The sequence below is a fragment of the Mustela putorius genome, unplaced genomic scaffold (genome assembly GCF_011764305.1).
Source record: "Mustela putorius furo isolate JIRA1106 unplaced genomic scaffold, ASM1176430v1.1 tig00002044_pilon_pilon_pilon, whole genome shotgun sequence".
Lineage (NCBI taxonomy): Eukaryota > Metazoa > Chordata > Mammalia > Carnivora > Mustelidae > Mustela > Mustela putorius.
In genome coordinates, this window is record NW_025421931.1 from 32032 (window position 1) to 46497 (window position 14466).

A 14466-nucleotide genomic window follows, 5' to 3' on the forward strand; every position below is an offset into this window, starting at 1 on the left:
TTGGGAAGACATTCAGGACTGCCCTGGTTGATGATGCAGAGCTATGTTCTAGTCACCGATAAGTGTGCGTATCTTAATGGCATAAAAATGGTGGTACTTCATAAATAGTCTCATTGAGTGCAAAGTAAGAGTACTGGAAGGAAGAAGGGAGGAGGGTCAGTTCGGGGGAAATCAAGGAAACTTTAGCCATGATAAAAAGTCCATTAGAAAGCTTACGACTTTTAAGACATTTCCAGTTTCGAAGAATTGATAGTGACACTCATAAGGCTTGCTTCTAGAAGGTGAAGTTAAGGTAAAGGAATGTGTGGTAGCAGACACAATATGGACTAGAATTTCTCCAACTTTAGTAATCAGAGACCTTGCTAAAAATGCAGATTGTGAGCAGCAGGTCTGGGATTCTGCATTCTGACCTCTCAGGTGATGCGTGTCTGTGGTCCCTGTGTCATGTGCTCTGTAGCAAGGGTTTTTCTGTAGAGAAGTCTGGAAGGGCCAGTGGATAGTTCAAGACACCATGGGATCAAGGAAAAGCATTATTTTGTTTTTATTTGTGAGCATGTTTTTAGCTAGAGGGGAGCAAGGAGATGCAGAAAGAGAGGTTATAGATGTGAGATACTAGTGCTAAATAGAGGAAAGAAGTGGTGAAGATAAACCCTAGTAAAATGGGTGTAAAATCAGAACAATCAAGACCATAGATCCAGAAATAACTCTGTTTTAAAGATTTCTTTCTTTATTTTATGGAGAGAGAATGAGAGAGACAGTGAGTGATTAGGGGGACGGGCAAAGGGAGAGGGAGAGAGATGCCTCAAACAGGTTCACTTCTGAGACTAGAGCCCGATGCGGGGCTCAATCCCAAGATGGTGCCATCATGACTTGAGCCAAAATCAACAGCTGGATGGCCAATTCACTGCTCCACCCAGGCGCCCCCAGAATTACTTTACTTAATGGCTTTAAAATGGTGGTACTTCCTAAGTAGTATCATTGAGTGCAAAGTAAGAGAATTGGAAGGAGAAAGAGAGCAGGGTCAGTTTGTGGGAATCAGGGAAGCTTAGAAAGTTAATGACTTTTAAGACATTTCCAGTTTTGAAGAATTGATAGTGACGAACATGAGGCTTTCTCTAGAAGTTGAAGTTAAGGTAACAGAATGTGGCAGTGACTCAGTATGGGCCAGAATTTCTCCAATTTTACTGAATCATCGGAGACCTTGTTAAAAATGCACATGGTGAGGGGCGTGTGTGTGGCTCAGTGGGTTAATACTCTGCCTTGGACTCAGGTCATAATCTTAGGATCCTGGGATTGAGCGCCACATCTGGCTCTCTGCTCCGCAGGGAGCCTGCTTTCACCTCTCTCTCTGCCTGCCTCTTTGACTACTTGAGATCTCTGTCTGTCAAATAAATAAATAAAATCTTTCAAAAATATAATGAACAGTATGACCACAGGTCTGGGATCCTGCATTCTGACCTGTCAGGTGATGCGAATGCCAGTGGTCCTTGGGTCATGTGCTCCATCACAAGGGTGTAGACTTCCACCTTCAGACACCTGGAAAGGCCCTGGATACTTCAAAGCACCACAGGATGAAGGAAATCATTATTTTCTTTTTATTTGTAAGCATGTTTTCAGCTTGAGAGGAGCAAGGGGATGTAGAAAGAGTTGTCATAAATGTAAAATATCAGTGCTAAGTAAGGAGGAGAGAAATGGTGGAAGTAATCCATAATAAAAAGGGGTGTAAAAGCAGAAAAATCAATACCATAGTTCCAGCAGTAACTCTGTTGTAAGGATTTCTGTATTTATTCTATGGAGAGAGAATGAGAAAGGCAGAGAGTGATCGGGGGAGGGGCAATGGGAAGGGTAGGGGATTCCTCAAGGAGACTGGCTTCCAAGCCTGGAGGCAGATGTGCGACTCTATCCAGGGACATTTAGATCATGATGGGAGCTGAAATCAAGAGCTGGATGTGCAATCTGAGGCTCGATTCACGTGTCCTCAGAAATTACTTTTTTTTTTTTCTTTTTTTCAGAAATTATTTTTGAGGAAGGGGACAGTGATGGGAAAAGGGAAAAAGAAAGGCACGTTAGCTGAGAAGTTTTGGAGTTGAGCAGGAAACTCCAGAGAATTCACTTAAGATGGTTTAAGGGTATTTGCACTAGAACAGATTTAATCACAGCAGCACCACAAAGAATACTGAAAGCAGATGGAGTGCTAGACATGGGGTAAATCATAGCCACATATTCATCCTCCTCAGGTCTATTGGACATCAAAGATACAGGTTATGTTGGTATTTATTATTCATTGCGATTCGGAAGCTATGGCTTTTTTTCTGTAAAGATATTTAATTTTTTGATAGGATAGCTGTTTCCAAAAAACCTTGAAAGACTGATATGATCTATCAAACCAAACTCCTTTTGGAAACTATAGAATTACAGGATTATTCCCTAAATGTTAAAATTTTTATCATCAGTAAGTGTGACACTAATTCTGAAATACCTATTTTTAAAATTTTAATAAATAGAATATTTTTTAAGAAAAGAATTAGGAGAAAATAATTTCTTTTAGGCTTTTTTTAGCATTCACTTGAGAGTGGGTGGCAGGATTATATTTAGATGTTTGTGCCCAGCTGGGAATACTAGGTAGAGGTCTAAAGATTGCTTATTGAAAACAAAGTTTCTTAGCCTTATTTTTATAGCTTTAAATTTACAAGTATTGGTCAAATTATATTCAATGTTACTACTAGAAAAAGCATCTTCCCAAGCCAAATATTAAAATATTTCCTATATTCTCTACAACTTTATTTAGAGTTGGCTTTCCCAGCAATAATGGGAATCACTGAGAATTTACTATACAGTACCATCTTCTCAACTATGTACGCATTGTCTATCTCCTTGTTTTATTATTTTTTATTTTTTTTTTAGAGAGCAAGAAAGTGGGGAGGGAGGGAGGGAAGGCAGAAAGAGAGGGAGGGAGAGAACCCTAAGCAGCAGGCTTCATGCTTATCATGAGGTCTGATGCAGGGCTCGAGATCATGACCCTGAGATCATGACCTGAGCTGACATCCAGAGTCAGACACTTAACTCACTGAGCCACCCAGATGCCCCTTTATTATTATTGTTGTTGTTGTGTTGTTGTTGTTGTTATTTTTAATTATTTTATTGATTTGAAAGAGATTGAGAGAAAAAGTGGAAGGAGGGGCAGAGGGAGAAGCAGACTCCTCACTGACGTGGGAGCCCGATGCAGGACTCCATCCCAGGACCCAGTCATGACCTGAGCTGAAAGCAGCCGTTTAACTGACTGAGCCACCCAGGTGCCCCCCTTCATTAATTTTGATGAATAGGTGGAATATTGGTTTTCAGGAATACTATATCATTTAAAAATAATATTCTCCTGATATTCTCCTATCGATTAACCATATCTAATTTGTGCTCTACTTAATGTACCAGTAAACTCAGGGCCTTTCATCAGTCATATGATCAGATTGGTACTAATAAATTGTACAGTATTTTTTTCACCCCTGTAGTTTTATGTTCTTTCTTTACTTGTAGAACTAACACTATATTTTCAAAAGATTTTCAATTATCTCCTAGAGTAGTGAATACAGACCATAAATTCAAACTTATTTACTTATACAAGTGACATGCTCCTGTTACATCCTCATGAGCTTTGTGGATCCAAGAAGCAGGACTTTTAAAACAAAGCACCTACAGGAAGATATGGAACAAAAATACTATAAAATAAATACATGCAACTTAAAACAGTTCATGTAGAATAATTCCCACTTGATGCCTTTTGTAAAGTAATGAGCAGAGTTGGTTGCTAGGGACCCAAGATTGTTTGTTTATTCATTTAATATAGATTTATTCTGTACTGGCTCTGATAATTTTATAGCCTCAATATTTCTAGAACGATTCTGTCAGTTCAGGTGTGCTTCATCTTTCTTTTGCATCAGTGCCTTCTTATTCATCTCCCATCATTTATTACAATGCCCCTCAAATTCATCCTTCCCCACAGCATTTAGAGTGATCTGTCGCAAATGCAAATATGACTGTGAACCATTGCTGAAAATATGTTTGTGTCCAGGTATCTTAAAATTACATATAAAGCTTTCCTAATTTTGAGTTCAGCTAAGCTCTCCAACCCTTTCTACTGTCTGCCCTTTTCTCTGGCATTCTGAACTGCTGGTGATGTCTTCCTCTTTGATTCCCATATTTTAGACAGGTATTTACCCTGTTGTGTGCATCTCTCCCTTGTCTTACTATGGGCTTGTATACTCCCCCCATTTCCCGCCCTTTAGCCCCTTTGAATCTGTCTGACCTCAGTGTTGCTGTCTCAGTTCAGGCATTATCTCTACAAAATCCATTCCTGACACCTTTTATCTACATGCTTCTTTAAACCTGGGTACCTAGCACTTACTGGGTACTCAGTAAATAAATAATTACTGAGTAAAATAAAAGAGTGTTTACACAGAGATGATTTATGAGATTATCCCACACAGGGACTCCTGGGGCCTCAATGGGTTGAGTGTCCAACTCTTGATTTTGGCTCAGGTCAGGATTTCAGAGTTGTGAGATCAAGCCCCATGTGGGGCGCAGTGCTGGGCATGGATCCTGGTCAAAATTCTTGCTCCCTCTTCTCTCCCTCCCCCTTAAAAAAAGAGAGAAGAGAGAGATTGTCTCATACAGTCTAGTAACAAAAGGAATATATATACCTAAAGAAGTATCTTACAGTTCATGTGGTGAAGATGCACTAGAAAAATCTGTATAGTACTAATGTAGCCCCCAAAGAAAGTGATCTATCTATCTAAGGAAGGGTAGCCTTAATCAAGGATGACTTTACATAGCAGTCTGTGTCCTATAAGATGTGAAGAAATTTGTCAAGTAGTAGAGGAAAACATTTTAGGAATCTATACATTCATCAGGGAAATACACCCCTAGGAAGGCTGTACACTGATACAGGCATAAAAAATACTAGTAATTTTGGAAACCATGAATAATGTTGTAGTTGAAGCTTAGGGTGTTGTTTAAGAGATACTACAACAAGATAAAGAATAGTCTATTGTGATTTTATATCTTTCTGCTGCATTTTTTAAAAATTTACTTATTTGACAGAGAGAGAGAGATCACAAGTAGACAGAGAGGCAGGCAGAGAGAGGAAGGGAAGCAGGCTCCCTGCTGAGCAGAGAGCCTGTTTTGGGGGCTTGATCCCAGAACCCTGGGATCATGACCTGAGCCAAAGGCAGAGGCTTAACCACTGAGCCACCCAGGTGCCCCTCATTCTGCTGCATTTTAAAAATTTGTTTCTGATTGTTTTGTTTCTTGATATTAGGTGGGCGAATTTGTGAATGATTCTTTGAGATGTTTGTATGCCTTTAACCTAGTGACATTTAGTATTTCCCAAATGGTTTGCTGAAATTTTTTTTAATTAATTTTTTTATTTTTTATAAACATATATTTTTATCCCCAGGGGTACAGGTCTGTTAATCACCAGGTTTATATACTTCACAGCACTCACAAAGCACATACCCTCCCCAATGTCCATAATCCCACCCCCCTTCTCCCATACCCCCTCTACCAGCAACCCTCAGTTTGTTTGGTGTGCTGAATTTTTTGATAATTAAAAGTATTTCTTAAATATTCAGCTAAAGATTAAGTTTAATTTAAACTCTTAATTGATAAGATGTTGTTTTCTATCTTTATGAAAGTTATAGTTTTTATCTAACCATTCTAATTTGTCCATTTTAATAAAATATATAGATTTTTCAGCAGAACTAGACTTAGAAATGACAACAGAAAAAGAGGAAGAAAGTTTTAATGAAAGTGAAAATAAACACCTGCAGGTATATACAAATTTAAATTTAAATTTCCAATTTTATATTGTTTTCCCTGCTTTAAGAATGTAACTTAGTTCAATTGAAATTATCTTCTGAACAGAATGTATTGAAGTTGATAGATTATAACCTAATATTTAGTTTTATGTAAAATTTTACAAGTTACCAAATTTAAAATATTGTTAGAATTTATAGTAGCTTATAGTTAAACTTTATCCTTGGAATTGGACCAAAAAAATTCCTGAATATTGTTTTCCTTCTTCCATTTTTGTAAGTTTTTACATGGTAAAAAGGTAACATCAAATACTGAACCCTATGTTTAAGCAGTTGAAATTATGAGCAGTATAACAATGATGACTACTGACTTAGACTCATGTAGAAGGAGTGGTTCTTGGTGGTTCTTAATGTGCAGTTCTCAGTGGTTCAAAATGTGCAGTTCTGTATTGCCTGTCACTAATGCCAAGATTAAAGATTTATTTTGCCTTGTGATCTCTGTGTAGTTGACTTCAGAGAGTAGGGTCATAAAATCAACACAATTGCCCATTGTAGAATCACACCTTCCAGGATGGGACGTTTGTAGTTGGGTAATAAACAGGCACATTTTCAGTTATTTCATTTCGGTATAGGGAATCTGTAAATATTATTAACATTTTTTCTTATCTACTTTCAGTGGACGTTACAAGAGCTGGATACAGGCAGATAATTTATAGTGATGTATAATACTATCATAGTATATAATTTGAATTAAAATTTAGGAATTTGTTTTTCTTTTCTGATTGATGCTTATTGATTTTGGCTCCTAATATTAAGTTTGCCTATTCTCTAGTTATTAATCTTTAAAAAACATCCTCCAAGGCACTATTGGGGCTCACTGTTTAAGGTATGGTAAGATAAAATGTTTTTAAGTTTGTAACATTGAAAATCATGTAATTCATTTTTTGGTAGATGTAACATGTAATGAATTGTTTAGTTTAAAAAACTGACAAAGTTAAGTTTATGGATTTGTGTTTTTCTTCTGTTTCAGGCTAGGGCAAGTTATTTTGCGCTTCTTAGTTACAATCCAGTGATTTCTTTTTTTATTATGGTATGGTATTCACCATACAGTACATCATTAGTTTTTGATGTAGTATTCTGTGATTTGTTGTTTGTGTATAACACCCAGGGCTCCATGCAACACATGCCCTACTTAATACCCATCATTGGGCTCACTCAACTCCCCCACCTCATTCCCCTTTAAAATCCTCAATTTGTATCCCAGAGTCCATAGTCTCTCATGGTTCATCTCCCCCTCTGATTTCCCCCCCTTCATTTTCCCCTTCCTTCTAATTCCTCCATGCTATTCCTTATGTTCCACAAATAAGTGAAACCATGTTATAATTGTCTCTGTTTGACTTATTTCACTCAGCATAATCTCCTTCAGTTCCATTACATTGATGCAGATGTTGATATTCACCATTTTTGATGGCTGAGGGATATTCCATTGTATATATGCATATTTCCATCACTATTATTTATAATATCACTTTGATTTAATGTATATTACTTAGGTATAAAATAGATAAAAAATTTAGTTTTATACTAATAGTAACTATGATATTTATAGCTAAAATCATTAATTTATTGGAATTCTTGGCTTCTCATATAAACCCTATGTATATTTTCTGAATGAAGGGATGGAGGGTAAATTGAGATAAATATGCATGTTGGCTATTTAAAAAAAAAAATACTTTATTTTTAGAGAGAGAGAGCATGAGTAGGGGAATGTGTAGAGGGGGAGGGAAAAGGAAGGATAAGAATCTCAAGCAGACTCTGAGTGCAGAGCCTGACTCAGGGTTGGATCTTAAAACCTTGAGATCATGACCCGACCTGAAACCAAGAGTAGGACACTTAAGCAACTGAGCTACCCAGGCACCCCAGTTTTGGATCTTTTATGTTAAAATATAGGCTAAATCACCTTGCGACTATGATGGAATTAGTTAAATGATTTGTAAAGAAAGTTTATTTCACATACTATATCTACCTGTATATCTATGACAAATTTAACTGTTATTTAAATTAAAATTTGAGTTATTCATGTAGGATAAAAATCATTGTATTTAAAAAGGCCATTTCTTTTTAAAATTTTTTTTAAGCTCTCTTAAGCTGTTGACTTTTTTTTTTTAACAGAGTCATCCAAAATCCTAATGAAAATATGTCTTTTTTGGTTGTGGAAGAACGGTATTATACTGAAAAACAACTTTGTCGAGAACAGGATGCCAGAATATTTTTCAGAGTCCATAGTCTCTCATGATTCACCTCCCCTTCCAATTTTACTCCAACTCCCTTCTCCTCTCTAACACCCCTTGTCCTCCATGATATTTGTTATGCTCCACAAATAAGTGAAACCATATGATAGTTGACTCTCTCTGCTTGACATTTTTCACTCAGCATAATCTCTTTCAGTCCCGTCCATGTTGCTACAAAAGTTGGGTATTCATCCTTTCTGATGGAGGCATAATACTCCATAGTGTATATGGACCATATCTTCCTTATCCATTCATCCATTGAAGGGCATCTTGTTCTTTCCACAGTTTGGTGACCTTGTCCATTGCTGCTATAAACATTGGGGTACAGATGGCCCTTCTTTTCACTACATACCCAGGAGTGCAATTGCAGGGTCATAGGGAAGTTCTATTTTTAGTTTCCTGAGGAATCTCCACACTGTTCTCCAAAGAGGCTGCACCAACTTGCATTCCCACCAACAGTGGAAGAGGGTTCCCCTTTCTCCACATCCTCTCCAACACATGTTGTTTCCTGTTTTGTTAATTTTGGCCATTCTAACTGGTGTAAGGTGATATCTCAATGTGGTTTTAATTTGAATCTCCCTGAGGGCTAATGATGATGAACATATTTTCATGTGTCTGATAGCCATTTGTATGTCTTCATTGGAGAAGTGTCTGTTCATATCTTCTGCCCATTTTTTTGATATGTTTGCCTGTTTTTGTGTGTGTTGAGTTTCAGGAGTTTTTTATAGATCCTGGATATCAACCTTTTTTTTTTCTTTTTCTTTTTTAAAGATTTTATTTTCCATTGGACAGACAGTAGTAGTAGAAACAAGTAGGCAGAGAGGCATGCAGAGAGAGAGGAAGGGAAGCAGGCTCCCCACTGAGCAGAGAGCCTGACATGGGGCTCCATCCCAGGATCCTGGGATCATGACCTGAGCCGAAGGCAGAGGCTTTAACCCACTGAGCCACCCAGGCGCCCCTGGATATCAACCTTTTGTCTGTATTGTCATTTGCAAATATCTTCTCCCATTCCGTGGGTTGCCTCTTTGTTTTTTTGACTGTTTCCTTTGCTGTGCAGAAGATTTTGATTTTGATGAAGTCCCAAAAGTTTATTTTTGTTTTTGTTTCCTTTGCCTTTGGAGCCATATCTTGAAAGAAGTTGCTGTGGCTGATATCGAAGAGATTACTGCCTATGTTCTCCTCTAGGATTCTGATGGATTCCTGTCTCACGTTGAGGTCTTTTATCCATTTTGAGTTTATCTTTGTGTACGGTGTAAGAGAATGGTCGAGTTTCATTCTTCTACTTATAGCTGTCCAGTTTTCCCAGCACCATTTATTGAAGAGACTGTCTTTTTTCCACTGGATTTTTTTTTCCTGTTTTGTCGAAGATTAATTGACCATAGAGTTGGGGATCCATATCTGGGCTCTCTACTCTGTTCCACTGGTCTATGTGTCTGTTTTTATGCCAGTACCATGCTGTCTTGGTGATCACAGCTTTGTAATAAAGCTTGAAATCAGGTAACGTGATGCCCCCAGCTTTATTTTTCTTATTGTTATTGTTTATTTTTATATTTTGTTTTATATTTCCTTAGTGATTCAGGGTCTTTTCTGATTCCATACAAATTTTTGGATTATTTGCTCCAGCTCTTTGAAGAATACCGGTAGAATTTTGATCAGAATGACATTAAAAGTATAGATTGCTCTAGGCAGTATAGACATTTTAACAATGTTTATTCTTTCCATCCAAGAGCATGGAATGGTCTTCCATCTTTTTGTGTCTTCTTCAGTTTCTTTCATGAATGTTCTGTAGTTCCTCGAGTACAGATCCTTTACCTCTTTGGTTAGGTTTATTCCCAGGTTTCTTATGGTTCTTGGTGCTATAGTAAATGGAATCGATTCTCTAATTTCCCTTTCTGTATTTTCATTATTAGTGTATAAGAAAGCCACTGATTTCTGTACATTGACTTTGTATCCTGCCACGTTGCTTAATTGCTGTATGAGTTCTAGTAGTTTGGGGTGGAGTCTTTCGGGTTTTCCATATAAAGAATTATGTCATCTGCCAAGAGAGAGTTTGACTTCTTCATTGCGAATTTGGATACCTTTTATTTCTCTTTGTTGTCTGATTGCTGTTGCAACGACTTCTAATACCATGTTGAACAAGAGTGGTGAAAGTGGACATCCTTGTCTTGTTCCTGATCTCAACGGGAAGGCTGCAAGCTTTTTCCCATTGAGGATGATATTTGCTGTGGGTCTTTCATAGATAAATTTGATGAAGTTCAGGAATGTTCCCTCTATCCCTATACTTTGAAGCATTTTAATCAGGAACGGATGCTGGATTTTGTCAGATGCTTTTTCTGCATCAATTGAGAGGACCATGTGGTTCTTCTCTCTTCTCATATTAATTTTTTGTATCACATTGATTGATTTGCAAGATGGAATTCTAAAGAATCACCTTTGCAAACAAAAGGAGATAGAAGTGGTAACAAAAGGAGTTCTGGGATATTTTCTTTAGTTATTTTGAAGTACACTTGTGTATGTATTTGTACACATATATTTTATTTTCGGAAATTATTGTTTTATTTATGTGTGTGTGTACATATATATATATCTATACTTCATGTGTATATATATATATGTATACATATATATGTATATATATATATATATATATGTCTTTGTATATATATATTTTCTCCATGTATATATGTATATATATTTTAAAAGCCAACACTGCAAGCATAGAGGATTTTTAAAGCATACATATTTTGAAATTGAGATTCAATTAAGTGAATTAACTTGACAGTTAGCTCCAGATTTCCCAAGTGAACTGAATAAAAAGTACAGTATCTCAGTACTTTTTATATATATATATATAAGTATATATTTATAAGTATAAATATATGTTTATACATATATACTTTTATATATTTATACATTTAGGCAAACTACACATAGTAGCTTTATATACATTTTAGGTTGGCATAATTTTATTCTTATTTATATAAATTTGAATTTTTAGTCTGAAATCATGTATCCTTATGACCTTTTAATCCTTTGCAGGCCCTTCCTTTTCATTAAATCATAATTTGGGCCAATTGTGATGAGCTTTAGCAAAACTATATTTGATTTAATCTTCCCACTGCTATTTATAATTTTGTAAGCGATTTTACAAATAATTTGCTCATTTTAAATCTCAGTTGCTATCATTTGGGCCTAAGTTTATCCAACACAAAGAGAGTTGTATCTCTGTAATTTATTAATTGGGCATTGGATCTCCATTTTCAGATTAATGAGGGGTGGCAGGATTCTTGTGTAGCAGGAATGGAGGTCAGGGAGAGAGGTGAAAGCCAGGTCATCTAGGGTCTTGAAGGCCCTTAGAATGACCTCACTTACATTCTGAGATAGTTATCTATTAAAAGGATTTGAGCAGAGGATTGAACATGTGGGGAATTCTGACATTAATTGAAGCCTCTAATAAAAAAGAAGGAAAACATTTCATACTGTAGAATTTACCAATGTTAGTCCCACCTATATACCCATTTCTTTTTGAGACTTCAGTCGATTGGGAAGCTTTGGGAAAATTCACCCACAAGGAAAGGATAGTGGGGCTGAATTAATTAACTAAGTAACATAATACTGACTAGGCAGAGAACATCTTTTTGTGTCTTTAGCCAAATTCATTAAACAGCCATAATGTGTACATGTTAGGAAAAGGAGATGAATTGATGTTTGTAGTGAAATTTTCCAAGTACATAGGTTCAAGTTATATATTGTTAACATAATTTAATAGTAAGATGATTTTATAAATCCAGTAACAGAAATGTCTCATTAGGTTGCTGTGAGACAACTTCAAGAAGAACTGGCCAATACCCTAAAGAAACTATCTATGTCAGAGGCTTCACTGGAGGTGACATCACGTTGTCGTATGAATTTAGAAGATGAGGTAAAAGACTTAAAGGAAAAACTGACTCAGAGTAGGAGTCAGGTATGTATGAAATGTCACATGTCAAGTTAATCTGTAGGTGGTTAAATAATATGAAGTGTTTTAGGATACTTATTTCCATGGATCACTTCTTCCCTTTTTCATTATAATTAATTTAGTATAATTTTAGTATCTTTACAATGTACTTATTTCTTAAACTTTGACTTTCATTCTGTTATTTGTTTTATATATTTTTTTCTTATAATAGTTACCCTTAGGAAAGTTGAAACTTATACATCATTCTTCACAGAAATTGGGACTTTTTTCCTCCTAATAAATTTTTTTAAAAGACTTACTTATTTATTTGTGGTGGGAGTGGTTGGAGAGGCAGAGGGAGATGGAGAGAATTTCAAGCAGACCCCTGCCCAGCAGAGAGCCCCATGCTGGCTTGATTCCATGACCCATAAGACCATGACCTGAGCTAAAATCCTGAGTTGGATGCTTAACCAGCTGAGCCACCCAGGTGTGCTAAATAATGTTTTTTAATGATCTCTCTGTTACCATCATGAGCTAAGCCATGTAAAAGCAGAAGATAATGTTGAATAGAATGTTTAAGAAAATTGTCTTATTTCTCATCTTCACTTTTTTGAATGGATACAGAATCTGTACTGATTTCAGGATAACTTGTACAGAAAAGTGATTTCACAAACCAGTTGAACTTCGGCATTTTCTTCATTTTCTTTTCCTTTTCAATTAATAAATGCACAGAAATATTTAGTTCATGTATACTATATACACCCAAAAGAGAGAATTAAGAAAATTATCTAGGCCTTCCCATTGGATTTTTTTTAAAGCTGTATTGAGATGGAATGCACATTCCATACAATTCACCCATTTAATATTTGTAGTTCACTGTTTGGGCATATTGATAGAGTTGTGCAACCATTACTGCCATCAAGTAGAACATTTTAATTACCCTGAAAAGAAACTCTTAATCCTTGCCCCCAGGCTCAAGCAACCACAAGTCTACTTTCTGCCTCTATAGAGTTGCCCATTCTGAATATTTCATATATGGGGAATCACACAATGCGTGGTCCTTTGTGACTAGCTTCCCTCGCTTAATGATTTTGGGGTTCATCTGTGTCATAGCATATATCAGTGCTTCATTCCTTATTATCAAACAATACTCCATTGTGGGCTAAAACCATTGTTCATTTATCATTTGATGCACCTTTGGGTTGTTTCCACTTTTTAGCCATTAATAATGCTGCTGTGAACGTTCATTTAGTTATTGTCTGGACATATCTTTTTATTTCCCTGGCATCACATTTTATCCTCTCAGTTAATTGTGTTGATTTCACCATCTCTCAGTTTTTTTTTTTTTTTAATTGACATTCACAGAAACCACTCTCTAGGAACAAAGGAACCAGCTGGTACCATTTCCCTCCAGTGCCCCTCAGCACAAGCACAGAGCCATCTGCGGGATGCAGTACAGCTCTGACACTGGCCGCCTAATCTGCTTACACCAAGCACCATCCCCTCGCACTCCAGTGGAACTGCCCTGCTCAATCATTCATGCCTCAGTTCCACCACAGCAGGCCTTTCCCCCAGAAAATCAGCACAAGCCCCTGCCCACACCTCATCTGACCAGATTCAGGAAGGCCTGAGTTCCAGTGGAGGTTGTGACAGGTCTCATTTCACAAGCACACAAGGGCACACCTAGTTAAAGGTTGCTACATTCAGGCCAGGTACCAAACACTGTCCACAGCAGTGAGGGAGTGCTTCTGCAGATGTCTGGCCTGAAGGATAGAGCAGCCAGAACTCAACAGCAGAGTGCATGCTGCACACACTCTACATACCCCCCCTACGCATGAGACCCTGGGTGCTACATCACGTCTTTTCTCATAAGTCCATTACTTTTGGGAGAAGACGACATAAATGGCTTTTCTAACACAGAGAAGCTAGCAGAGACTTAGATAAAATAAGAAAACAGAGGATTTTATCTCAAATGAGAGAACAGGATAAAGCCACGGGTCCAGAGATTGAAGTGAGACAGATGTAAACATCATGGCTGATGGAGGATTTAAAGCAGTGACCATAGGGACACTCACTGGACTTGAGAAAAGAACTACAACATCAGTGAGACCCTTACAACAGATAAAAGAGTTAAAAAAGAATCATAGTTGAAGAGTGGAATAAATGAGTTAAGAAACACACCTAATGCAATGAACAGTAGGCTGGAAAAAACAGAGGAACAAATTAACAACTAAGAAGTCAAAGTAATGGAAAACAATGAAGCCCAAGAAGGGAGAGAAAGAATTATGCAAAATGAGACCAGACCTAGGGAACTCAGTGACTCCATCGAATGTAATAACATTCATGTTATAGGAGTCCCAGTAGAAGAAGACAGAAAAAATGTGTAAGAAAACTTGTTTCTAGAAATATAGCTGAAAATGTCCCTAATCTA

At 36.9% G+C, this 14466-nt stretch overlaps 1 protein-coding gene across 5 annotated transcripts in view; it reads left to right on the forward strand.

Moving 5' to 3' along the window:
* The window catches only part of LOC123394223 (ankyrin repeat domain-containing protein 26-like), a 68080-nt gene that overhangs the window by 25546 nt on the left and 28068 nt on the right, over window positions 1-14466 (forward strand). For 4 of the 5 annotated variants that reach the window (XR_006608958.1, XR_006608957.1, XM_045087983.1 and 1 more), the window contains exons 8-9: window positions 5740-5822; window positions 11910-12062. Coding sequence is in view for 2 of the 5 variants with exons in the window: in XM_045087983.1 (XP_044943918.1) it covers window positions 5740-5822; window positions 11910-12062 (236 nt within the window). In the remaining 3 variants the exon portion in view is untranslated. The remainder of the gene's footprint in view (window positions 1-5739; window positions 5823-11909; window positions 12063-14466) is intronic. The other variant, XR_006608959.1, reaches the window with a different exon arrangement.